At 43.8% G+C, this 27,660-nt stretch overlaps 1 protein-coding gene across 7 annotated transcripts in view; it reads right to left on the reverse strand.

Moving 5' to 3' along the window:
* The window catches only part of SEMA4F (ssemaphorin 4F), a 57,575-nt gene that overhangs the window by 23,004 nt on the left and 6,911 nt on the right, over positions 1-27,660 (reverse strand). For 3 of the 7 annotated variants that reach the window (XR_008546283.2, XR_008546282.2, XR_010149356.1), the window contains exons 5-15: positions 25,876-25,969; positions 15,078-15,197; positions 14,826-14,977; positions 13,985-14,163; positions 13,626-13,773; positions 13,277-13,499; positions 13,027-13,136; positions 12,752-12,912; positions 9,305-9,363; positions 8,898-9,040; positions 4,339-4,457 (exon numbers count right to left, since the gene is read on the reverse strand). Coding sequence is in view for 4 of the 7 variants with exons in the window: in XM_016948846.3 (XP_016804335.1) it covers positions 8,430-9,040; positions 9,305-9,363; positions 12,752-12,912; positions 13,027-13,136; positions 13,277-13,499; positions 13,626-13,773; positions 13,985-14,163; positions 14,826-14,977; positions 15,078-15,197; positions 25,876-25,969 (1,857 nt within the window). In the remaining 3 variants the exon portion in view is untranslated. Of the gene's footprint in view, positions 1-92; positions 4,458-6,581; positions 9,041-9,304; positions 9,364-12,751; positions 12,913-13,026; positions 13,137-13,276; positions 13,500-13,625; positions 13,774-13,984; positions 14,164-14,825; positions 14,978-15,077; positions 15,198-25,875; positions 25,970-27,660 lie in introns of those variants that run through there. The other 4 variants (XM_016948846.3, XM_016948847.3, XM_016948848.4 and 1 more) reach the window with 3 other exon arrangements.

The raw sequence follows: 27,660 nt of genomic DNA on the forward strand, positions 1-27,660 counted from the left end.
GTATTTGTGATCACTGATAATGTAATATTACAAAGAAACTGCTTTTTCATCTATTAATGTTAAGCTACCTCATCTTCATATCACCTTATTAATCATTTGTGTTATTTCATTTTCCTGTTTCTTTTATTTTCATTTCCCTTGTAATGTTAGTCTCTTTGTTACTGATTTCTAAAAGCTCATTTATGATTAAGAATGTTAACATTTTTTCAAGTATTGCAAATGAAATACCATGTTTTTCTCATTTATTTTAATGTGGTGTTTTAATTTTTGGTTGTACAGAAGTTATGTATTGAAATATGATCATGTTCTGTTTTATATATATGAAATGAACAATGAGTGAAGGAGGAAACACCACTCCACTCTAGGAAGGCAAGACCCAGTTCTTGGAAGTTGCTCTGTAATGGGCACTATTTGGGTACTTTGTACACTGCAGGGGTTCTGAGCACAAGCTTTGGAATCCGAGAGACCTGGGTTTTAGTCACAACTCAGCTACAAACTAACTGTATGACCTGAGCAAGTTATTTCTCCTTCGAGCCTCAGTTTCACTGGCCGACAATGTGGCTAACAACACCAGTCTTTCTGAGATTGAGTTTGATGTAAAAAATGTTTAGCTCAATGCCCACATCATATCTAGCAGATGATTATATTTTAGGGCATTATTATTATTATTAAGGGCAACTATGATTAGGGAATTTATGCTTGCAAAGTGGTGTTGTGCCTTCCAGGGATACTTTGATTCTTTCACTCTGAAAGAAAGAGCAGAGAGGACCTACCTGTGGACAACCAGACACAAATTAGGGCCCAAAGCAAAGAAGGGTCCAGGATGGAGTTCAGAACACAGACAGGGAGAGGTCGTTTGAGGTCTAGGAGAAGGACACCCTAAAGCTATCCCTTGAAAACCATGAGTCTATGAGCAGAGGATTCCAGGGGCTGCCACTTGGTACTGCAGAACCACAGGAGCTGGGAGCTAAGTGGCCTCCTATAGGAGTACTGACCAGTGGATGGTGTTGGCCTCTCAGCAGGACCTGCGTTCTTTCCATTACCCAGAGGGTCAGCTCGGCAATGGCCATATTCATTCACTCAATAAATATTGAGCATCTACTATGTGTCAGGCACTGTTCACTGTTCTAAGCACTGGGGATACAACAGTGAACAAAAAAGCCATAGTTCAGGCTTTCATGCAGTTTGCAATCTAACAAGAAGGAAAATAATTAAACTAAGCAAACAAGAAAATACAAATTGATGATATGCTATGCTGAGAATTAATATAGGAGGATGTGATAGGAAGTAACTGGGAGCTACTTTATACAGAGTAATCAGGGTGGGCCTCTTTATGGAGGCAATGTTTAAGGTAAAGCCTGACTGCCGAGAAGGACTTGCAAAGATCAGGGGAAACAACAAGTTCTCCCTAGTTGGGAACAAGCTTGGTGTATCTAGAAAGCTGAATGAAGGTTGGTGTGGCTGTTGCTCCTGAATGAGGGGAAAGTAAAAATAGTTTAGATAGATGGACAGAGGTCCTAACATGTAAGGCTCTGTAAATCAGAACAGAGGATTTGGATTTCATTCTAATTGTAACGGGAAGTGATAGGAAGGTTTTCATTTGGAAGGAACAACATTATCTTATTTAGTTTTCTTTTCTTCTTTTTTTTTTTAAATTATACTTTAAGTTCTAGGGTGCATGTTGGTTTGCTGCACCCATCAACTCGTCATTTTTACATTAGGTATTTCTCCTAATGTTATTCCACCCTCAGCCCCCCACCCCCCAACAGGCCCCAGTGTGTGATGTTCCCCGCCCTGTGTGCATGTATTCTCATTGTTCAACTCCCACTTATGAGTGAGAACATGCAGTGTTTGGTTTTCTGTCCTTGTGATAGCTTGCTCAGAATGATGGTTTCCAGCTTCATCCATATCTCTGCAAAGGACATGAACTCATTCTTTTTATGGCTGCACAGTATTCCATGGTGTATATGTGCCACATTTCCTTAATCCAGTCTATCACTGATGGACATTTGGGTTGGCTCCAAGTCTTTGCTATTGTGAATAGTGCCACAATAAACATACATGTGCATGTGTCTTTATAGTAGCATGATTTATAATTCTTTGGGTATATACCCAGTAATGGGATGGCTGGGTCAAATGGTACTTCTAGTTCTAGATCCTTGAGGAATCCCCACACTGTCTTCCACAATGGTGGAACTAATTTACACTCCCACTAACCGTGTAAAAGTGTTCCTATTTCTTGGCCGGGCATGGTGGCTCACACCTGTAATCCCAGCACTTTGGGAGGCCGAGGCGGGCGGATCACGAGATCAGGAGATTGAGACCATCCTGACTAACACGGTGAAACCCCGTCTCTACTAAAAATACAAAAAATTAGCTGGGCATGGTGATAGGCGCCTATAGTCCCAGCTACTCGGGAGGCTAAGCCAGGAGAATGGTGTGAACCCGGGAGGCAGAGTTTGCAGTGAGCTGAGATCATGCCACTGCACTCCTGCCTGGGTGACACAGCAAGACTCTGTCTCAAAAAAAAAAAAAGGAAAAAAAAGCATTCCTATTTCTCCACATCCTCTCCAGCATCTGTTGTTTCCTGACTTTTTAATGATCACCATTCTAACTGGCCTGAGATGGTATCTCATTGTGGTTTTGATTTGCATTTCTCTGATGACCAGTAATGATAAGCATTTTTTCCTGTGTCTGTTGGCTGCATAAATGTCTTCTTTTGAGAAGGGTCTGTTCATATCCTTTGCTCACTTTTTGGTGGGGTTATTTTTTTCTTGTAGATTTGTTTAAGTTCTTTGTAGATCCTGGATATTCGCCCTTTGTCAGATGGATAGGTTGCAAAAATTTTCTCCGATCTTATTTAGTTTTCAAAGGTCACTGTCTATATCTAACTCTAAGACAGCTATAGTAAATTACAGTAATTGTGGTTTTTATTTGCCCAGCCAACTTAACCATGTCCCTCCTTCTGACAATTTAATCCTGTCCTCCCTGGGCACGGACTTGACTCAGGCCTGACGAATCATAGTATCCCATTTCCTTGGACACAGTCATTGGTTCAGTGTGGGCATGTGATCTAAGCTGAGCCAATCAGAGTCCTTCCCTGGGATTCCCGGATTGGAGCTAAAGAAGAAGTCTTGTCCCTACCCTACAGAGCTGAGAGAATGTGAAGGAAAGATGGCAACCATCTTTCCTAGTTCTAGGAATATGTCCATTTCCAGCAAGCAGAACATGCAGAGATGACAGACTAATGGAAGAAAAATAATCCTGGTGGCATTAACACTGATTCCAGTGGCTAAGGCCTCAGTTCCTGAGGCCCTTCTTGCAATCCTGGGGGAATAACTACTCCTTATCTTTCCTACTAAGTGAGACACTAAGTTTCTCTTTTTACTGAACCCTGTCACCATGAGTCCTCTCTAATTCAGCAGCCCTTCTTACCCAGGTATTTTTAAAAATATCCAGTCGCCATTTCTCTAAGAGGAAATTCACTGTACTCCATGGAGACAGAAGAAAGGAGAGGAAGTAGCAGGTGCTCAATAGGAGGGATGAGTGAGATTATGAGTGCAAAGATTTAGTATATGTTTCCCTTCAAAAAAGAAACAAAGAGGACATCAGCAGCTCTTGGTCCTAGCAAAGGGTCTGAGGCCATAATTTTTGTTTTTGTTTTTGTTTGAGACAAGGTCTCACTCTGTCACCCATGCTGGAGTGCAGTGGCACGATCATGGCTCACTTCAGCCTCCACCTCCCAGGCTCACAGGCTTAATCCATCCTCTCGCCTCAGCCTCCTAAAGTAGCTGGGACTACAGGCATGCGCCACCATCCCGAGCTAACTTTTGTATTTTTTGAGAGACAGGATTCCGTCATTTTGCCCTGCCTGCTCTGGAACTCCTGGGCTCAAGTGATCTGCCTGCCTTGGCCTCCCAAAGTGCTGGGATTACAAATGTGAGCCACCGCGCTGACCCTGTGGCCATACTTTAGGCACAAATGCTTAGTACTGTGGTCTGAGCAGAAGGCTATCATAGCCCTTCTCCATCTGCTTGAACTTGCATAGTCACGTGGCTTGATCATTGAAATGTGATCATGCATGTTACTTCTAGACAAAAACTTTAGGTGCCTACCTATGGTTAGCCAAGTTCCCTTTTCCTTTCTCTACAATCATGGAAGCTTATGTCAAGATGGAGCCTCCCTGAGCCTTGGTTCCTGAGTGACTACCAAGGATAGACATACGGCATGAGTAACAAATGTTTTAAGCCACTAAAATTGTGGGGTTGTTATCGCATCATAGCAAAGCCTGCCGTGGCTAGTAACACAATAAATACCCAAAGTAGAATAAGAACTTACCTAGCAAAGATCTTAATGACAGCTGTATTACAAACCTTCGTAGAGGTAGCATGTGGACAGCTTATTTTGTTGACTGGAATCCTGTAGGTTCATATTCCCTTTTTTCCAAGGACGTTTACCTAGGAATTACAAGGCAATCTCAATCTATGATGACCTATATTATTATGATGAAACCATAGGCTTTGTCTGGTTAAAAAAAAAAAAAAAGTTAATTTGGTGGATATGTGTGGGGAGAAGTTGCATTAGGGGGATGACTCCTGCAAAAGGTTGGAGGGAAGTCCTCTTTCTTCATTTTGAGCACTTGGTGCTCACTCAACTCTACCCCATTTACAGCTACTCTGCTCTATCTATAGATAGGTTCATCACGCATATGCTCCAGACAGATCATTTTAGAAATGCTGATATTAGTATAGTGGCCAGGAATTTTTCTCCACAAACTCATAGGTACAAAAACTATTTCTGTTTATTTATTTAATCAAGTTAACCCGATTCTAAGCATCCAGTCATCTGATGAGATATTTGATCTCAGCCATCTTCAGGGTGGTCATCCCTCTCCCAAGAATTCCACATGAATCCAGGGGGCTCATGTGGCTCCCAGCAAAGGGCAGAAAATCCTCTGGTTCTTATAACTGCCGCTGAGAAGCTCCTCATCCAAGCCCATACAGAGGGTGAGCAGCTCCCTCCTTCCACACCAAGCATGGGGACCCTTTCTCACAATCCTCTATGCCACAGCTGTCTCCAGCAAACACACATTCCATCCCAGCAGAGGTCTGTCACATCTGAGGAAGTGGCATGGAAGCAGGGCACAGGTCTACATCACTCAAAAGAAAAAACTCCCATCCCCGTCCTCACCTCGGGGAAAGCCACTTCTGCCTTCTCTCTTCTTATGGAGGAAGGAATTGGAGCTTACGTATCAAACACACTTAAGTGTGTCTTGAGAGTGCTGAAGATGGGTGGCACATCCTCATGTTTTGGGCTGGCATAAAGTTCAGATGAACCCATGTGAGGTGATTAGTGGCCCTTACTTGACAGACATGCAACGTGCCTAATGAAGGCCTGAGGCCTCAGCCTCCCTGACTAGACAGGTCCAATCATCCTTCTCAATCATTAATCTTCAGAGAATCCCTGCTGTCTTAAAAATGTACCCAGGTTTGTTTTAATAAGGTATAATAAGACACATAGACACAGAAATGACTGTCATCGAGAAAGTTGATACTCACAGGTCCCTAGAAACAGGAGGCAAAGCACACTATACAGGGGCCACATGGGGAAGCACCAGGGTCAGTCGGGATGCAGAGGGAGCAGGGAAAACGTGGGCAAGAGTGCTTATTGTGGTTTCCATTGGAAGGAATGAGTGAGGCAGGGTAGGCAGATTTAGGATTGGCTAGTTTGAGTAATTTCAGCAGGCTTTGGGGTAAAGAGGCCATCCCTAGTTGTCTGGTGCCTGGCCCTAGGTGATTAGAGCAGGCAGATAGTGGCTCAGAGTATAAGAGCCCTGGTCTCTCTCCTCCTTGAAAAACTCTTCTCTCCCACTCCCCACAGGAAGCCCAGTCCCCTTTGACATCTCCCCACTTTCCTCCCTCCCCCAAAGAGGAACTAGGCCACAACCTCAAGTGAGTGGGGTTGAAAGATAGGCTGAGGGTAAACCAAAGAACACACAGCCTTCCTCCATTCTATACAAAGGGATCTCAGGCAACTAAGGTCAGACAGGTCTGAGGATTATAAAAATCATAGATCTGCCTCCTAAAACCTAGAAACCAGCAGCTATGAGCTGTCCAGAGGTGACCCAGAACAGGACATCTGTGAAACAATGACTGTCCTTTACTGAGTGAGGCTTAATATGATTGCGAGTGTCATGGTTATCTTTTTTTTTTTTTTTTTTTTTGAGACGGAGTCTTGCTCTGTTGCCCAGGCTGGAGTGCAGTGGCGTGATCTTGGCTCACTGCAAACTCCGCCTCCCGGGTTCACGCCATTCTCCTGCCTCAGCCTCCCAAGTAGCTGGGACTACAGGCCCCCGCCACCGCACCCGGCTAATTTTTTGTATTTTTAGTAGAGACGGGGTTTCACCGTGTTAGCCAGAATGGTCTCGATCTCCTGACCTTGTGATCCGCCTGCCTTGGCCTCCCAAAGTGCTGGGATTACAGGCGTAAGCCACCATGCCCGGCCTACGAATGTCATGGTTATCATATAGTTAAGCTATATGGTTATGGATAGTAAGCCCATTTTTGCAATAACAACATCTATTGGTACAGACAGGTCTTTATTGTTGACATATTTTCTCATTTAATCCTTGAAGCAACCCTGAGGTAGGTTTTATTATCCCCACTTCACAGATGAGTAAACTGATGTCCCTAGGTTAGGTTACTTGCCGAAGATCACACATTTATTAGTGGCAAAGCCACTGATAATTCCAAACCCAAGGGGACTCTTTTGAGTAGTTCACAGGCTGCTGCCAAGGAAAGTAGAGCAGAAAACTTCAAAGGGGAAGGACTGGATCATTGACTGGAGCTTGAGGGGCTCAAGCACCAGGGATGAACGAGGCACATTCACAGGCCAAGACCAGGACTCAGCAGGAGAAGCCTAGAGCCATGTGCGAGTGGTCAAGCAGGAAGAGGTCTTGACGTTTGGTAAGAGTTGACAATGTCATCAAATACACATAGAGCTCAGCTTCCAGGGACTGGAGAAACAAGAAGGCCTCCAGCAGCTACCAGTCCAGGGACTGGCCACAGTCAGTCAGACTCAAAGAGAACTGAAAGGCCACAACAGTCTTCCAGACCCAGCAACCTTTGGCATCTCAGTGGTAACTCCATTCCAGCAAATCACCCTGTTCCAGGCAGGGCAAGGCCAGGGAGAGCTGCCACAGAGTGATGCCATCCTAACTTGGCCTCAGTGCAGTAACCTCAGGGCAGTGGTCCTTTAACTTTGTTAAGGCCTTGAAAATCTGACAAAAGCCATAAAACCTCCCCACAGAGACATACAGACACACATGTACAAACAACATTTTGCATACAATTTCAGGGAGTCCATGGACCCCAGGTAGGGGGGACTCCTGCTTTAGGGCAAGGGTGTCACCCTGAGTAGTCACTGATTGCAAACGTATCTTTATACTGCTCGTATATCCTATGACTGTTCCCCTTCTGTTGTTCCCTAATCATTAGAATGTTGTTAATTTTTAATGGGAGCCAAGGAAATGGGGTACAGCCTACACTCCAGCCAGAGAAAGCAGCTGTGACATGGCAGTGGTGGCAGCCAGAGGGTAAAAACAAAGAAAAGGAGGGGGTCATGTGTACTGCTGCCCTTCCCACCCGGAAGGTCACTTTAGGAGCTTTTCTCTACTCAAATTTAGAGTAAGGTTGTGGGGCAACGGGGAGAGGGGCAGTGTTTCAGTTCCTTTTAGAAAGGAACGCCATTCCCTCTATGGCTACAGGGTCTAAAGTTCTGCAGGCAACGCCCCCATTCCAATCGTCTCCCTCCCCATCCCTCATAAATATTCCTAAGCATCGGCCCAGTCATTCATGCACATGTGGCCAGGTCTCTTATGAACACCATGTATTTACACGTACTCTTTCATGGAAGGAAAACTGAGATGGAGAAGATCTCAGGGCAGAGACTCCATGTTGCAACATGGGGATCATGCACTCCCCACAGATTCAGATAAACTTGAAGAATAAGCAGAACCACCCCAAGGACTCAGTGCACATTTGCCCCCAACCACCTCCAGGGCTCTTCCTTCCAGCCAGGCTCCAACCAGAAAGCAAAGTCATAGCTATGCCCTGTGCCCCATCCCCAAAACTAATGGGCCCAAGATAGGGGGCCAGGGATGAAGGGTTACAGGAGTTCAGATGTTACGGGGAAGCCCTGATTTGCTGCAGAAAGCAGTTCTGATTTCTCATGGGAATCAGGAATCAGACAAAGGTCTGGCCCCAAGCCCATCCAGGCTCAGAGAGAACAGATACTAAAGTCCAAGTAATCACTCATACTCAAAGAGAACTCAGAGGCTGGGATGGTCTTCCAGGCCCAGTGACCCCCAGCATCTCAGTGGTCACTCCGTTCCAGTGATCACTTATACACTAGTGGTCATTTGCCCAGCTCTAGATGGATGTTTCATCACATGTGGCTAGAGGGGCCCCAGTTAGCCGAATGTGGGCTGGGCTTGGGCAAGGATCAAGCAGGAAGGGTGGTGAGAATCCACCAAAGCCACTGCCCCTCTTGGCCAGGGCCAGCGGCAACCGCTCATCTTCAGGAGAGGGGGAGGGAGGGTCTTGGCTGTAGCTTGTGGTCCCAGAAGGTGGAGCCCCCAGGTCCAAGCCCACCTTGTCTCTAGCCAGAAGTTCCCTCTGTCGCCGTCGCTGCTGACGCCGACCAATCAGAATGAGAGTCAGGGATGCTGCGAGAACCCCCAACAAGAAGCCAGCCAGTCCCGCCCCCACTGTGTGGGCCCGGCTCACAGCATCTCGCTGGCTGCCCCATACCAAGCTGTAAGCTGCTACCACACGGGCTGCCCCACCCTCCTGACATTCACAGGCATAAGCGCCCATGGCCCCTGGGGTCACCACCACCTCCAGTCCATCCCGCCGGGGGGTGAGTGCAGTCACTCCACTGGGCTGGTGCCACACACAGGATGCCCATGCTGAGCTTGGAGAACATGGCAAGACCACATGCGCAGCTGTAGCCACGGGAACTTCAAACACTACTGGACGTTCTGTGAGAAACAGCAAAGGCACAAAAGGAGGTGAGGCTAAAGGCTGGAGGTGTGATGAAGAAAAGTGTGGGGTGATGTCAGACATGAAAAGGGGCTATGGAGACTAAGCTAAAAAGGGGATTCCTAAAGAGGCTAAGGCCCGAGGTTCCTGGCTGCCACATCTTCCAGGATCCAAGGTTTAGAATGGTTCCAAAATGAACAACTCTCTAGCCCCTTTCCATCCACTCCACCCACATTTCCCTAATCCATACAGACCATACAGACCTCCAGGCTCTTTAGGACACAAAGAGGAGACATCTGCTGACTCTATGTCTTGGACCAACCTATAAAGAAGAGAATGCTTGGTAAATCCAGTGTGAACATTCCCTTCAACCCTCCTCAGTATTACTGAAGACTCCTTCCTTCAATATATCTCCCATCATCCCAGAAATCACTCCAGAAATTATCAGTCAAGTTTCTCCTCATCACCACATTTTTCCCCAATACCTCTTAATATTACTCATGACATTTCATTTGCCATATCAAATTCCATGCATCTTTCTAGCAGATCAGTGATAGCTAAATTTGCACTAGGTCTATTGTAAAGATGTTTAGTGGGGGTGCTTTAAAAGAAACAGAATCTTCTAAGAAATGAACCTGGTTCTCCACAACCACAAGATTTCTCTAGGAAAAAATGGGATAAAAACTATAGGGATTTTTTTTTCTCTTATTTAAGAGAAAGAGCAAACTCCTTTTCTGTAGAAGCTAATCAAAATTCCTTTAGGGTCAGTGAGGTGACTTCTTGTTTCCTAAAAGCTCCTTGTCTCTACAAAGGAACTCTTCAATAGTGGTTGATATATACTGGCCTATGTGTTATTTCAAAGGATCTGGGGTCATCCAGCCGGAAGCTCCAGGCACAGTCCTGGCACTTCCAGGATTTGGGTGGACTATATCTGATGGAGGATAGCAAGATGGACTGTTCACTGCTGAACTCTCTGGCACCACTCCCAGAGGCCGGGAAGTCAATGAGACCCCTACACTAGGGTTGTCAGTGAAAAGGTCTGAACCTTTTCAGGTAAAAGGTCTGAACACACAAAGCCTCAATCAAACACAGACTCATCTGAGTATGAACTCCTTCAATATGAATTGAGGTCCCTGAAATGAGCTCCCAAGACTGGTATGAATAGATGGAAGTTTCTTGGGTAAAACCAAGGTTGATTAGTCTAGCTGAGAGTGGGGAACACAGGAAGACCACCTGTACAGCTGCTGCCACAGGAACTTCACAGTCCATGTTCTTCTCCCTCGGATGAACTGAGGTATGGGCAATGTACATAAGAACAACCCAGAACACTGGCATAAACACACAGCCCACACTCCCCACCACCCCCCTCCACTCATGAATACCTAAGGGAATCCTTGAGGCTCAAGTATAGAGGATATCTAAGACCAGTGAATTCTTATTTTAATGGAAATTAAAACAATAAAGGACAGAATAAAGCCCTTGCTTTTCTCTTAGATGTTTAAAAGTTCTTCCCCAAAAAACCAAAAGACCAGGTTAAAGTTCTTAACCAAAAATGCAAAGCTGGCCAAGCCTGTCATCCAAGAGTTACTTTATATCCCCAACTGGCAAAAAGTCAAGAATCTGATCAAGAGACGGCATAAGATTTTACACTTATAATTCAAGACAAATATCAGAAAAACAAAATTAAATGTTATGACTATTCTAATTATATGTCAGTTTTTTCTTTCATATCTAGCCCTACAGATCATTTACCATTTTAAACATTTCACTCTGTTTTGACATGTGTGAATTAATCTGTTTTATTCCAAAAGACAAGTGCTTTTACCTCTACAGAATTTGTAGCCATGGGGTTTTGTAATATTCTGGATTTTGTATATACTTGAGGTTCTGCAGTATACAAATATGCTATAAATTAACTGGACTTCAAAACAGGAAATCTCAAGGTCAGTTTGCAAAAACACTTTCGAATCAAGTGATTAAAAATATTTACTGGAAGATCTCAACAATTAAAAGACACTTAAGAAACATATCAACCAATTACAATTAATAAGCATTATTTGGATACTGACATAAACTTTTTAAAATATATGCAATTGAAGAAATCAGAACACTGACTGGATATTTGATGACATTAAGAAAGTAAGTTTTTGGTATGATAATGGTAATATGGGTTTTTTTTAAAGCCCTTGTATGTTAGAGATATGGACAGAAAGATTTATGGATGAAGTGAAATGATGTCCAGGATTTGCATCAAAGTAGTTGGGAATGAGTAAACGTACTGATGAGGCAAGATTGACCAGAAGCTGATGGTTGTTGAAGCTGAGGGATGGATGCATGGAAATTCATTATACAATTCTCTCTCCTTTTGGATATGATTGAACTTTCCCACAGTAAAATGTTTTTAAGAGTCCTGGGCTGGGCGCAGTGGCTCACACCTGTAATCCCAGCACTTTGGGAGGCCAAGGCAAGTGGATTGCTTGAGGTCAGGAGTTCCAGACCAGCCTGGCCAACGTAGTGAAACCCCGTCTCTACCAAAAATACAAAAATCAGCCGGGCGTGGTGGCGGGCACCTGTAATCCCAGCTATTTGGGAGGCTGAGGCAGGAGAATCGCTTGAATAAGGGAGGCAGAGGTTGCAGTGAGCCGAGATGGTGTCACTGTACCCCAGCCTCGGCAACAGAGTGAGACTCCATCTCAAAAACAAACAAACAAACAAACAAACAAAAAACTCCTTATCTAGTAGAGATACATATTGAAATATTTAAGATGAATATGATATGATGTCAGGCATTTGCTTCAATGTGACACATGCTTTTAAGCTGCTAAATGGAAAATGGATGGTAGGAGCCCAAAATGGTCAAAAGAAGACCAATTAGGTTATTAGAGTAGTCCAGTTAAGAAGCGATGATGGCTTGGACTAGAGTGGTAGTGGTAGAGGTGGACAGAAGAGGGTGGACTAAGGACATTTGGGTGCTAGAATCAGTACAAATCATAATACAATGTGGGCAATTTCTGGCTTGAGCAACTGGATGCATGGAGGTCCCTTTACTAGAATGAGGAAAACCAGAAGAGGAGCATGTGAGAGAAAGAGGAAACAACAGTGCATACTTTGACTTGCTAAGTTTGAGTTGCTTATGAAGCATCCAAGGGAATATCAAGTAGACAGTCAGATGGGGAGTTCCACAGCTCAACTAGATATATTTGTGGTGGTCATTAGCACTCAGACGGTATTGAAAGTAACCAGAATGAAACTGCCTAGAGAGAGCATGAATGTGTGAAGAGAATGGGTCCAGGACTGAACCCTGAGGAATATCAACATTCAGTTGTTGGATGGGAAAGTAAAGGAGACCAAAGAATGCAGTCATAGAGAGAAAAAGGAAAGTATTTCAAGGAAAGAGGGAGTGGACAACTGTGAAAACACTTCCAAGAGCTCTTGTAAGATGAAAACTAAGCAGCATCCACTAGAGATGGCACACTGTCAGGTCAAGGCAGGTCCAGCAGAGAGGCAAGGACATTGATGAGGGAGCACTAGATGGACAAACAGATGAGCTAGTATGGACTGACAGAAGGACACACGAGTGATATAGACACTAACAGACAGAAAAAGAAAACAGCCTCCGGCAGGGCAGCATTAACAGATGAGAAACATAGACATATGGATGGGACAGAGCCCTGGCACAGTAAGCAAGAAATCCAGGCAGCTTCACTCACCCTCGGTGCTCCCCGGCATGGGCCACACACTCATCTAGCCGGAAGCTCCAGGCACAGACTGGGTCCTGGGCCAGGATGCACTCTGAGCAGCTCTGGAGACGGCCACAGTTGGTTGTATTCACTTGTGTCACCTCAGTACGGGAGCCAACCAGGAGCCAGCTCTACAAAAACAGAATGGGGAAGGGGAATACACTGGATCTCCCAGACCTCAGGGTCACAAACTGGCTCTGGACTCAGATGTCTCCCCAATAGACTCTCCAAAATCTACAACTCACGTGGTACAATTTCATGTTCTCAACTGGCTGTGGCTCTGGGAATAAGGCCAGATCTTCAAGAACGCTGAGTTGAGCTCCGATCCGCACTGCTCGGTGGAGGTGTCCATCCTCTAGGGGACAGGAAAGGAACAAGAATAATTACATAATTGCCCCCGTGCCTGGGACTCAGACCTATATGTATTACAGTACCCTCTCTGTGACGAGAATGTGTATGCAGTAGGTAGGCAGCCTGCTTGACCATTAAATATACCTGTCCCCAGGTAGAGCACATCATACTCTTTCCCTGAGAGGCTGGTCACCCTGTGGGCCACGACTCTGAGATAGGCTGTATCTGTAGTGACCAGCAGGGGGTGGCCATCAGCTGGAAACACTGGCCTGTCCATGAGTGGGTGGTCCCGGATGAAGGTGAGTACGCGGTCAGGCAGGGAGAGAGATGACCCAAAGTGCCGGAGCTTCATGTTGTTGGTGATGCACTAGAGGAAATACAGGGCTGGTGACAAAGTTTCCCAGGGACAGGACATGCCAGTGATGCTTAGTGGGGCTCTTGCCTTAATAGCAGCTCTTGACTTCAGGCCTAGAATGAAGATCTGCCCCCTCACCTCTCCAGGTCTGGGCTGGGGCACATCATTGTCCACGACAGGCAGTCCTCTGTTGCAGTCATGTTTTAGTTCTCTGAAGGGACCATTCAGCACTGTCCGAATGTCTTGTGGTCGGAAGGCACAGACAGCAGAGATAGTAGCCCCCTCCCTGGAATTCACAGGTTGGAGCTAGATATATGGAGGGGTCTGGGGGATAGCAACTCATCCCTTGTCAAATGAGATGACCCCCGAGAAACGCACAGGGAGCCATGCAGCCAAAGGCGGGAGAGCCTGCCCCCTCTGGAAGAGACAACACTGACATTGTGCCAACCCCACATATCTCCCACCCTGTAACTCTCCTCCACACCAAGACCCCTCACCACTGGGAAGAAAAGATGCCATAAAAGATGGGAGTCCCTGCCCCAAGCTCAGGTCGAAGCACAGCAACATCCTGCAGGACGCTGGAGGCCCGGCCATGCTCAGGCCCTGGACAGAGCAGGTCAGCTTTCAAAAACGTCGTCCATCTCTGCTGGAGGGTCTTCCGGCCCCCGAGGTCCCCCTGGGGTGACAAACACATGGGAGGTTCTCTTTAGATGATCATCATTGGGCAAGGAGCATGGAGACCAATTTAAGTTTCCTCCCTGACTTCAGGGCAGACAGACAGATGGGGAGACAGATACATACAAATGCAAGGACAGAGAGCCACACAGAGTAGCTGCGGGGATAATGAGATATGAGGGTGAAGGGGTCACAATAACAATGACAGTGACTAAGTTAACTGTGCCCTTATAAAGTGCTGTATTATGTGTTTTACATAAGTTACATCATTTAATCCTCAAACAGCCCTCACAGACAGGCATCATTATTATCCTCTTTTTATAGACAGGTTTCAAAGACACTAAAGAACCTGGACAGAGTTGCAGAGGCAGTTAAATGGTGGGTAGGGCAGGGACTTGAACCCTGGTCTATCTGTCACCAGTTCCTCCCTTTAACCTCTACACTAGTCCACCTCCTGTAGACAGTGTGTCACAAGGGTAATTGTGCATGTCAAAGAGGCCAGAGCCTCTCTCTCACATTCCTCAAGCTCCCAGAAGAGAAGTCAAGGCAGAGAAAATAGGAGACACAGGAGAGATTCAAAGACAGAGACCCAAAGAGGAAAAGATAAGACGGGGGACAGACAGAGCAGGAGATGACAGACAGACAGCTGGGATGGGGTCTCACCGCACACACACGGGCCACCCGTGGGACTTTAATGCGCTCGTATGAGTCAAATGCTCGGGAAGTCTCCGTAAAGAAGAAGTAGATTTCGTCGTCTCCATCTTCATCCCCCCATTCGGCTGGGCTCAAGGCCACGGCTGCGACAAAGGCTGGGGCTGGGAATACCAGTGGCCTCAGATCCTCACAGACACAACCTAGGACTTCCCAGACTCCACCCCATCGGTCCCCCCAGAGGACCCCTCTCCCTCTCCCCACCGTTCAGCCAGGAAGGCAAGGTGTCTGTCCGAATCCAGTCCTCGGCACGACCCACTGCTCGGGTGATAATTGGCTCCGTCCCCAGGTAGTTTTTCACAGTGGCAGCATAGAGGACCCCCCCTGCAGGGCGACAGGGAGGAGATGGGCTATCAGGGACCCACTGAGGGAAGCAACAGAGGTCACAGGCAGAGTAGGGCATAAAGCAGGGCAGCGACTCTCAGGGACTAAACACCCAAGAGTGCCAGACTCTGCTGAGCACATCACAGGCATTATTGCAATTAAGGAAATCTAGACATAAACTGCTCCAGGGCAGTCAGGGAAACCAGGATTAAGAAAATATGGTGCAGAAATGTCCATGTGTATGAGAATAAAGGCATCCCTCATAAAAATCAAGCTTGTTTCTCTGGGGCTTTTTTGTTGCTGTTTCAGTAATCCTGTAATGTGCTGACTGTACTGTGACTCTCCAAAAGGGGCATTTGCTTTGTAACAGGTCCCAGTCTTATTTAAGTTGTCCCACTACGGTAAATGTCTCAGGGAATGAATGTTCTTTCTGAACATTAGTGGGCGTACACTGCTTTGGAACAAGTCACGATTTTAGGGAATACTAGACTCACTTGGGGAAGTGATTTAAATGCAGATCCCTGGGCCAGCAATTCTCATTCAGTAGAGCTGGACTTGGCTCAAGAACCTGCATTTTGAAGAAGCAATCAGAGTAATCGGATGCAGGTGATTCAGGACCTCACTTTGAGAGATACTAGCCTAGGAGATGAGTGGAGATTTCACAGGCAGCCAGGAGAAGCAACAAGGAATCAGGTCCTCCCTCCTAGTACAGTGGAGGGGCAGAGGTGCTCCAGGGATAGTAGAGACTGAGTAAGAGACAAATCACAGACACTCTGGGAAGGAAGGGGGGTTCAGCTCTGTGGGTTGAATGGGAGAGAACTGTAGCCACTCTGAGTACCACCACCAAGAGCTCTGACATGAGTAGGAGGAAAATGAATCAGAGAGTAGTACCAAGTCATGAACACCCTGGAGGTGTGTTGAGTATCACAGGCACTCTGGAGAGAACAAGGTGGCATGCCTTCACCAGCTACTATGTACAACAACTGTGCCGGGTGCTAAGTAAATCCCTGGCCCCAAGAACCCCCATGTGAGTCAGGAAGACAAGTGTGTAATCAGATTCCGGGAGGCACAGACTAACAGATGTGGGGGACCCAGCTATATCTACCTGAGGGAACAGTATCTCAGAGGCAACATGTGAGCTGGGTATGGGAATGAGAAATTTGCCAGATGGAAGGAGGACTTCAGGGAGGAAGACAACTAACCAGTGAAGAGGGTAGCCATGCTCAGCCATGTGGGGGCAGAGAGGCTGCTGGGCAGGGCCAGTGAGCAGAGAGGAAGCTGGAGGTGTGGGGATGGGCACTCAGTTGTGGTTAGTCTGCTCTGCCATGCCAGCAGATATGCACTTTACCCTGCAGGTAAGAATAAAACTGCAGAGATTTCTTTTCTTAGGAGGAAAGTGATATAAACAGTTTTGTTTTTTAAAAAGATAATGCTACTTAAAAGGCTATTCATACAGTCCAGGCAAGAGTGAAAGGCCCAAAGTAAGGCAGAGGCAGAGGAAATAAAGGGGCTGGATTTGGAAGGTATTTCTGAGGTAGAATCCATTAACAGGATTTGAAATTCATCAACTGAATATGAGATGAGACAGAATGGAGTAAACCAATGTCTCTCAAGGTTTCTAGCTTCTAAGACTGATGATAGTCAGTGGTGACATTATTAACCAAGCCAGCAAATGATAGAATAAGGTCCATAAAAGAGGCAGCTGGAGAGGAAATAAGTCCACTTGTTGCACATCCTAAGGCTGAAGTGCCTTCAGGATATCGGTCAGAGATCCTGGAAAGCAATTAAGGGAAGAGCCTGGGAACAGGGCCAGAGTCAGCAACTTGGGAGTCATCACACTTCATGCTTAAGTCATGACATGAAAGTCATAGCCTGGGAAAAAGGTAAAGCCAGAAGAGAGCACTCTCATTTAAGGGGAGAGCTACCAAAGGCAACTGAGAAGATCCAGTCAGAGGCTAGAGAAGCAAGACAGGCTGATGTGCTGGAAGCGGGTGCATGAAACCTCAGCCAGAACCACAGGGCTCATGCACACTGGGGGAAGCAGCAGAGAGTGGGGGGCCACTTGGAGGGAAGCATGATCATCCTGGGGTCACAGATGCTCCAGAGAAGCGGCATGTCTCAGGCACCAAAAAGGTAACCAGCACTGAAGAAACACTCTACGCAGAGAACAAGAGGGCCAGAGCCTTACAAGGGCAGCAGTGCAGGGCTGAAAGCCTTCTTTTGGGGTGGGGAAGTGAGACTATTCCATTATTTGCAATTATAAAAAGAATCCAAGTGTCTGGGAGCCAGGAAGACTTGGGTTTGAACCCAAGTACTAGTACTTGTATTAATACTAGTACCTAAGTATTAGTACTATGATCTTGGGCAAAGTAATTTTCCTAAGCCTCAGGTTCCTCAAATGCAGAATAGAGATAATGCCATCTTCCACTCAGAATAGTGCTAAGGGTTAAATAAGATAAATAAAGAGAACTAGCTAAGGCCTGGCACATGGTTGACATTCATTCATGTTAGTTATAGCTCCTTATGAAACTTCAAAGGGCCATATGCTTGATCTGCCACCAGAAGAGGGGGAAGCTATACAAAGATATTCCATTCCCTTCTAGAAAATTTCAGGAAAGAAAAACCAAGTATTGGTCAAAGGTCCTGGCAGAAAATGGAGCAGCAAATGAGCCAACCCTCTGTATTTCCAAGGGGGGAAAAAGTTGACACAGAGGCCAGAGTTTGAAAATGTTCCCTAAGAGCATGACACATTAAATGCTCTAAAACCAAAACCCTGGCAGAAGCCGTGTCATGGATACCCTAAGAATAGGAGATGTGGTAAAGCAGACGCTGGGAGCGTGACTTGGTACGTAGGGTTGGAGAAAAACAATCATAAATATTCTGGAAACAGTAAAGGACCACAGATAACCATGCAAAGACGCAGCAGTAGATGGAGGTCACAAAACTTCCTAAGTGACCAATGTGGGAGTCAGCAACACTGGAGCTCAGAAATACTGAGAAGTGCGCAGTCACTCAGAGTGGAACAGCCAAGGATCACTGATACTATGAAACAGCAGGAGGGATCAGACACTTCGGGAGCAAGTAGCAGGGCTCCAGGTGCCCTAAGAGTACGAAGGGGCTTGCAGCACTTCTTACAGACAGACAGACAGACAGATATACACGTACACACCCCTACACAGCAGAAGGAATAGCAACCATTACAATATTGAGCATAGGAGTCCACAAGATCACCACATGTCCTGGACTCTTCAGGACACTCTCAATTCCAAATATTGTGATTGTGATACATTGCTTATATAATAACACCGACCATACAACTGTTTGGCAAATTATTGCTGAATGGATCAAGGCCACATCCGCCATTGGCAAAAGATGATGTGCAAAAGCGAGTAATTCCCACAGTGATGAGTTTGCTCAACAAGCAGGTTAGAAAACACCACCAGGAAAAATTCAACTCTATTTTTATTTTTTAAAAAATAAGTATATATGCCTGCAAGCATAGGAAAGATTATTCATTGAATAATCCTTGTTTTTTGTAGTTAGCATCTTTTACTTTTATAGTGCAAAAAAAACTAAGATATTTTCATTTTGAAAATACAAAAAAAAGACATTGAAAGCCACAAAAGACGAAGAAACACAGCCAAAGAAAAATCATAATTATGTGTAAAAATAGATCCCAACTTGCCCAAATGGAAAGCCTGTAAACATGTGTCATGGCAGTGAATATTTCTCTACAGCCTGGGGGTTTAAAATTTCTATTCTGGCATCAAAATGCTTCCTTTTAAAGGAGAGTTACAATAGGAATTATCAGTTCATTAGTTTTTTGTTTGTTACCTTTTGTTTTTTTGTTGTTGTTGTTGTTGTTTGAGACAGAGTCTAGCTCCGTTGCCCAGGCTGGAGTGCAGTGGCGCTATCTTGGCTCACTGCAATCTCCACCTCTCAGGTTCAAGCGATTCTCCTGCCTCAGCCTCCCAAGTAGCTGGGATTACAGGCACCCCCCCCCCACCACACCCAGCTAATTTTTGTATTTTTATTAGAGACAGGGTTTCACTGTGTAGGCCAGGCTGGTCTCAAACTCCTGACCTCATGATCTGCCCACCTCGGCCTACCAAAGTACTGGGTCTTGAACTCCTGACCTCATGATCTGCCCACCTTGGCCTCCCAAAGTACTGGGATTACAGGCGTGAGCCACCATGCCCAGCTTACTTTTTAAGACAGGGTCTCACTTTGTCCCCCAGGCTGGAGTGAAGTGGCGTGAACAGCCTCAACCTCCTGGGCTCAAGCAATTCTCCCACCTCAGCCTCCCAGGTAGCTGGGACCACAGGCATGCGCCACTATGCCTGGCTAATTTTTTTAAAAGACAGGGTAATTTTTAAAGACGGGGACTTTAAAGACCTTGTCTTTAATTTTTAACAACAGGGTCTCAGTATGTTGCCCCAGCTGGTCTTGAACTCCTGGGCTAAAGCAATCTTCCCACCTTGGCCTCCCAAATTGCTGGGATTACAGGTGTGAGCTACCACACCTAGCCTTGTACATTAGTTTTAAAAAGCTAATTTTTTTTTTTTTTTTTTTTTTTTGGCCACGCTTGGTGGCTCATGCCTGTAATCCCAGGACTTTGGGAGGCTGGGGCGGGTGGATAACCTGAGGTCAGGAGTTCAAGACCAGCCTGATCAACATGGCAAAACCCTGTCTCTGCTAAAAATATAAAAATTAGCTGGGCATGGCAGCGCATGCCTGTAATCCCAGCTACTTGGGAGGCTGAGACAGGAGAATCACTTGGAGACAGGAGAATCACTTGAACCCAGGAGGTGGAGGTTGCAGTGAGCCAAGATCACGCCACTGCACTCCAGCCTGGGCGACAGAGCAAGACTCTTGTCTCCAAAAAAAAAAAAAAAAAAAAAAAAAAAAAACTGATTTTTTACATGCCTTGGCTTTTCTTCTTCCACTGCCTTTTCTTCTCATAGTCAGACATTTTTCAGGATAGATAGCTCCTACTCAAAAAGTCTTTTCCTTATTTAAGGATTGAGCCAGCTGGATTTTTTTTTTAAAAAAAATTTTTAAGCCTATTATTGGGCACAATTAGATGACTGGAGATGCAGTGTTGACTCTACCTTTCCCTCTGTTGGCCATGTAGGATTTCTGTAGCTGTCTTGTTTTCATGTGTGAATGCTAGTCTCAGAGATTTAAGAGGTAGACTTGGCCTCAAAATGCTGGCAGCATGCAGTGCATCTGGAACGTTTGCAGAGCTCCTTGGCAGATGCGTTCATCACAAGATGCAATGACACCAAAACCATACGATAAAAACACAGGATGGGTTCCCAAAGAGAAAGAGCAAAGTCTTCTGCTCTTCTTGATAGAAACCCTATCTATTATAGGATGTGATAGGGAGGCCCAAAGACAACTGACTGCTGTCTCTAGCTTGGGTACCTGAGTGAGTATGGCACTATACACTCGGAGGAGGGAAGACTGACAGAGAAGCAGGTTTGGGGGAGGTGAGTAAAGATGATGAGCTCACTTTGGGACATGATGATTTTCAGATTCCTGTGGGACATCCAACTGAAGATGTGTGGAAGGCAGTTGGCTGTGTGGTCTGTACCTCCAGGTAATGTCCAGGAGGCAGAGCAGATTTGGGAGCCATCAGAATGCAGTGGAAACAGAAGCCATGGGCTCATTGAGATCACAACTACACAGAGTGAGAAGAGAAGAGGCTCTTAGGTAGAAGCCTAAGGAACTCTAACATTTAAGAATGAGCAGAAGACAAAAGGCCTGTCAAGGAGACTGAGAAGGAATCACTGATGTTCTTAGGCTAATGTGAATGTCAAAATATTCATATTTTTCCAAATTAGAATAGCGCAAATAAAGACGAGATCATTTACTTAATTGTATCTAAGTATAGTACAGATAAACTTCGTATTTGAAAATAAGATTTTGGAGGCTTTCCCAAAAGAAACAGAAGTACCAATAAACACATGAAAAATTGTTCAACCTCACTAAAAGAAATGCCAATCAAAATATATATATCATACTGGACTTTGTAGGAGGTCACTGTTTGTTTGTACATATTACTTGGGACTGGCAACGGGACAGGCCCTTTAGCCACTGCTGGTAGCCATTGCTGGTAGGACTAACTGGAGAGCGATTAATTTGTCCAAATCCATCAAGCACCATCAAAATCTATACTCTTACACCTAGCAATTCCACTTTTTGGATTGACTCATATGCAATTAAGTAGATTAATGCAAAGAATTATGTAAAAGGATTCCTGCCGCAGCATTATTTATAAAAAAATAATTTTAAAATTTGAATGTATAATTATATAGAAATAATTAAGTCATGCTACATCCATCTGTGTACGCAGTACAAATTATGTAATTGTATGCAACTGCTAAAAATCATGTTTTGAAGAAAAAATTTCTATGATGAGAAAATGCTCAGTATACAATAGTAAATGAAATATACATAATTCCAAGTTATAATAAATACGCAGACGCATAGACACAGTAGAAGAAAACACTCAAAATACTCCAAAATAATAATAGTGGTTACTTGGTAATGATAGAATTAAAAATAACATTTTTACTTTCTTCTTTATGTATTTCTACATTTTCTCAATTTTCTACAATGCACATTGTAATTTTTACAATTTTAAGTAAATACTCCTATTATATTCTAATCATATTTTCATAATTAAAAGCTCTTTTCATTTCAAAATACTGCTATTATCTTTAAGGACATTTTTACAGAACCTAATTGGGAATTTTGGTTCTAATGATTATATAATGTTACCACTATTTCTATACTGCTATTTTCAAAACAGAGGCAAAGCAAGGCATAATGAATCATTCTTGAAAGCCCCAAGTAAATGCTAGCACTTATGTCAGACCAGGAAAAACTTTTAAATTATAACCCTGTAAAGTAATAACTTCAGATGAAAATATATAATATTAGTATTGACTATGATTTGGATCTGAGACAGCTAGAGACATAGAGTTTCCACATTAACTGAAGCTAACCATTCTAAACCATTAGGAAGTGAGTTCTGATCGCCTTCATCAATTATCAACTGAAAGGCAACCCTGAATTTTATTAAAAAAAAAAAAAAGACTTAAAACCTTTTTGAAAATGTTCCTCCCACTTTGTCTTTATGAAATTTCTATTCTTGTGCTCGCTTCAGCAGCACATTTACTAAAACTGGAAATTTGTATTCTTAAACCACATTCTAATATGAATTCACTTGCTGACCTAATAAAGAGAAATTACTCACAGAGGGCTAAACATGCTTAAAGATTACTGCTTGAGGCCAGGTGCAGTGGCTCACGCCTGTAATCCCAGCACTTTAAGAGGCCGAGGCATGCAGATAATGAGGTCAGGAGTTTGAGACCAGCCTGATCAACATGGTGAAACCCCATCTCTACTAAAAATACAAAAATTAGCCTGGAGTGGTGGTGGGCGCCTGTAATCTCAGCTACTCAGGAGGCTGAGGCAGGACAATCACTTGAACCTGTGAGACGGAGGTTGCAGTGAGCCGAGATGGCGCCACTGCATTCCAGCCTGGGCGACAGAGCGAGACTCCGTCTCAAAAAAACAAAACAAAACAAAAAAACAAAAATTACTGCTTGAAACAAAAGTACAATAAATGATTATCCTAGAGTGTTGCAAGTAAGAAGTCATTTTGCTGATAAACAGCTTTATAGACTCAAGAGATATCACAACCACGAAAACTCAGAAATCTTTAATGACTCTGAGTGTCATCAAAGATGTTGATTAAAAACCTAGAAAAATAAACTATCGACTAAATTGTTTTATTCAAACATGTATAAGGAAGGTCTCATCAATTTCAACAATAGATAATGATAATCATGACAACTCAAAATATTGTATTTAGTCAATATATACTTTATGCTCATTTTCAAAAACTTTTTTTTATTTTTCAGAAAAAGATAAGTCATTAACTATAAGACTAAAGAGTGACTTAATGGCTGGGTGTGGTGGCTCACGCCTGTAATCCCAGCACCTTGGGATGCCGAGGTGGGCGGATCACGAGGTCAGGAGATCGAGACCATCCTGACTAACACAGTGAAACCCCATCTCTACTAAAAATACAAAAAATTAGCCGGGCATGGCGACACGTGCCTGTAGTCCCAGCTACTCGGGAGGCTGAGGCAGGAGAATGGTGTGAACCCAGGAGGCACAGTTTGCAGTGAGTGGAGATTGCGCCACCGCACTCCAGCCTGGGCAAGAGAGCAAGACTCTGTCTCAAAAAAAAAAAAAAAAAAAAAAGAGTGATTTAATTTGTATAGCTTTTAAAACTTTCCCTAAAAAATAAAGTCATGCATAGGAAAAAATTTTCATTGTTAGATCTTGTGTCCCAATTTTTGTTTTACATAAAATATTTCCCAAAAATATAGGTAAAAATTAATTTTATGATAAAGTTGGCAAAAAAAGTCAGCAAGGAAAGAAAAAAACAGTATGATGAATGATGCTGAGTCAACTGATTAGCTATCTGGGAAAAATTAATTTAGATCCCCCTCTCATGCGATTCATCAAAATAATGCCAAATATTAACAGATCAAAGAGTTATATGTTTGGAAAAATTTTTAAGAAAAAATGTTATCTGCTCTTTAAGTGAAGGATTGAGCTTAAAAATTATATACAATCACAAAGGAAAAGATATGTAATTGAAACACTAATATCCTACCTGTTAACTGGTCCAAGAACATGAGCAGAGGATTTATCAAAGAAGAAATAAAAAGTAAGTACTAAAACATGAAGAACATTCAACCTCACTAATATTCAAAGAAATACAAATAAAAACAAGGTGTCATTTTTAGACTCAAAATAGCAAAGATTTTTTTAAATGACAACAATACATTCTGGTGAAATTTATGTGAGAGAAAAGCCACTCTCATTCACTGCTGATTTAGGGTGTAAATTGGTATACCCTTTCTAGAAACTCAATTAGCAACAGATAATGAGCCATTAAATGTTCACACCCTTTGATACAGTAATCCATTTCTAGGAATCTTAAGAGGACAATCTAAAATGTGAGCAAAAATTTATGCACAAAGATGTTCATTACAGTAATATGGATAATAGCAAAATCTTTGAACTAATTAAATTTATATAAATAATTTGGAATTGATTAATTCATGGTAGATTAGCAGAATGAGTAACATGTCATTAAACATTATCTTTACAATGAATTTTTAAATTATATAGAAATGCCTGTGATATAAAATTACATGACAAAATTCAAAATTACATCCATGTAGCATGACATTTAAAAGTTTTATAATGTGCACATGCTCATAAAATTTCCATTAACCTGCTTTACACTACCACAAGAAAATGGCTTTTCACTGAATTTGGAGGGTGTATGTTGGGTGGTCTGACCTAAAATTCAGGCTATGTGGCACAAAAACAATTTGCTGTGTGGCTGCTAATAAATTAGACAGTCATTCTCCAGAAGAGGTTTAGGTTTGTGATAGAATCATTTCACACTTGAGCAATCACAGGCAGCTTGTTCAAAAGAAGTACTAGCAGGAATTTATTTAATAGTCATTACTGACTCCCCTGAGCAACAAAGGACTGGCAGCAAATGTATGTGCATGAATGTACATGGGTGTGCACACACATTAATATCCATTTAGGATATGATATGGCTTGGATGTTTTGTCCCCTCTAAAACTCACATTGATATGTGACCTCCAATGTTGGAGGTGGACCTAGTGTGAGGTGTTTGGGTCATGCAGGCAGATGTTTCATGAATGGCTTGGTGCTGTCCTGGCAGTAATGAGTGAGCTCTCACTCTGAGTTCACAAAAGATCTGTTTAAAAAAGCACCTCCTCCCTCTCTCTCTTGCCCCCTCTCTCACTATGTGACACACTGGCTCCCCTTCACCCTCTGCCATGACTGTACGCTTCCTAAGGCCCTCACCAGAGGCAGATACTAGCACTATGCTTCATGTCCAGCATCCAGAACCATGAGCCAAATAAACTTCTTTTCTTTATAAATTACCCTGTCTCAGGTATTTCTTTATAGCAACACAAATGGACTAATACAGGATATTAGGAAATATCCTAAAATATCAGCAATAATTTTCTAAGTAGAGATATTTTAGAATTACACTAATATGGTACCACTAGACACACAGGGCTATTTACGTAAAATTAAATACTATTTAAAATTCCTTCCTTCAGTCACACTAGTCACATTTCAAGGGCTCTATGGCCACAATAGCTAGTGGCTACTGTATTGGACAGTGCAGATGTAGAACATTTCCATCATTACATAAAGTTCTTTTGGAAAGTGCTATTCTAGAAGTTTTCTTCATGTTCTTCTTTATACTTTTTCCAAATTTATTACAATATGCATTGTAGTATATTCCACTTATTAACAGGAATAAAAACACTATGAGAAAAGAAAATGAGGTTAAGAGAGGAAACATTACACTAGAGGTGCAGAGGACACATTCTGTGGAGAGAATCCTGGGGATATCATACTAGGTGGGGAAAAGCAGGTGGTCACACAGGCACTCAGGGAAGAACAGGAAAGGCTAAAAAGAGACATGAGAATAATAGACATTCCAAGGTAAGAAAGAACACAGAAATTCTAACAGCAGGGGTGGGGAAGGAGGCAATTAGCAAGAAGTTACAGGTTCTTGTCTCTCCCCACTCACCAGCCATTACAGCTGCTGACCGCTGAGCTGGCTCAAAAGGACATTTCCCCCGGCCACTCTCAAGTCTTTCAACCTGCTGGAACCTGGACACGTCCTATAGACCAGAAGGGGGCAATTGGTTTAGGGGTCATAGGGAAGGTTCATGGTGAGAATTACAAAGATGGTCAGATGAAGGAAAAGGTCAATTCCCATTCCTCTCCCCTTCCACTCCCTACCCCCAACTATCATCCCCATATTACCAGTCAGCTATTCCTGATGCCCCCATCTACTCCTGCATTTCTCATCTCTGCTATCCTTTGTTCATCAGTTTATTCCTCTTCCCTCAATTCCCCCAGCAGCCAACACCCACATGCCCTGATGAAGAAATTCCTAGGACAGCCCAAGAAGCACCTAAGAGGCTGAAGGTAGGTCTTTCCTCTGAAACACTGCTGAACTGTAGGGTTTGTAACTGGCTGGAGAATATGCTACATGACAAGAAGGATCAGGAAGAAAGCAGGCCTCCTGAGGACTGGAAACCTTAGAAAGGACAAAGAAAAGTGCAGGCTGATAAAGGACCATCTGAAACCCAGCGGCCTAGAGAGACAAGGGCCATCCTCCTCCTATTCCCCACCCCGAGGATGAAAGACAGAGCTGCATCATACGACCAAGGGCAGAGGACAGGGGAACCAGCAAAGTCAGTAAAGAATGACCTGAAGCTCAGGTCAGAATGTGAGAGTTTGGTAGGTAAGTACCTTCCTCACCCAGGGACTCCAGAGGGACTGACATTGGCAAGGAACAAGAGGTGTAAGAGCTTCATCAGGGCCAGCCAGAAGTTACCTTAGTCTAGCATTTGGCACTAAGAGAGGCTTCAAGATAACATCTAAAAACAAGGATGATTTCAACCTAGGACCGAGAGGGAAGTTAACAGTGGCTGGTTGAGAGTCAAAGGTATGGCATACAAATGCCAGGTATGGTATCTTTAGTTCACAAACTGGCATGGGCATATGGTGTCATTGGAGCCTAATTACTTCCATGGTAGCTGTTGCAGAAATATCGATATATATCCCCTGAACATAAGTGTACTACTGGCCCACTCCGATTACTCATCTCTTGCTCTAGATGGCAAACAAGATTCTATTTTACTGAGAGTCTGGAAGAAGGCCTGTTAAAACTTTTGAAGTCCCCAAAAAGGGAATGCTGGGTCAGAAGAGTCTGCTGGAATGGAGGACTCCACAGAGGCACAGCACTCCAGCTGTGTGACAGTGGGAGCATCCTCACCTGAGAAGAAAGATGGGTTTGGTGAGAGATTAACAAGATGGTTGGGCACTCTAGAGATGTGGTACTTACCTGCTGCTGCTTCCCTTCTTACCTCTCACCTAAACCATGGCAGTAAACTCCTTTCTCCACATCATCTAGCCACCCCCACCAACCAAGTTATTCTAATACCCACCCAAGATTAATCTGAAGTATTGGTCACTGACTTAATAATAAATTTTTGTGCAAGAGAATGAGAAAATAGCCCACCATTGCCTGGAGTACAACCTCATCAGCCAAACCTACTTATTTTCAACTACTTCTCAAAATGACCTTTGTTCTATCCAAACCAGATCACCTGTTATTCCTGGAAGACAAATAATATTTTCTATGCCTATAACTACTGCCTTACATTTCTCCAAGGACTAAAGGGATGAACTTTTTCTCAGTTCTCATTCTCTTTAACCTTTATGCACCATTTGATACTTTTGACTCACTCCCTTCCTTGAAATATTCTATTCCTTGACTCTCCTGAAACTCTGCCCTTCTGGA

This window comes from Pan troglodytes, chromosome 12 (assembly GCF_028858775.2).
Source record: "Pan troglodytes isolate AG18354 chromosome 12, NHGRI_mPanTro3-v2.0_pri, whole genome shotgun sequence".
Lineage (NCBI taxonomy): Eukaryota > Metazoa > Chordata > Mammalia > Primates > Hominidae > Pan > Pan troglodytes.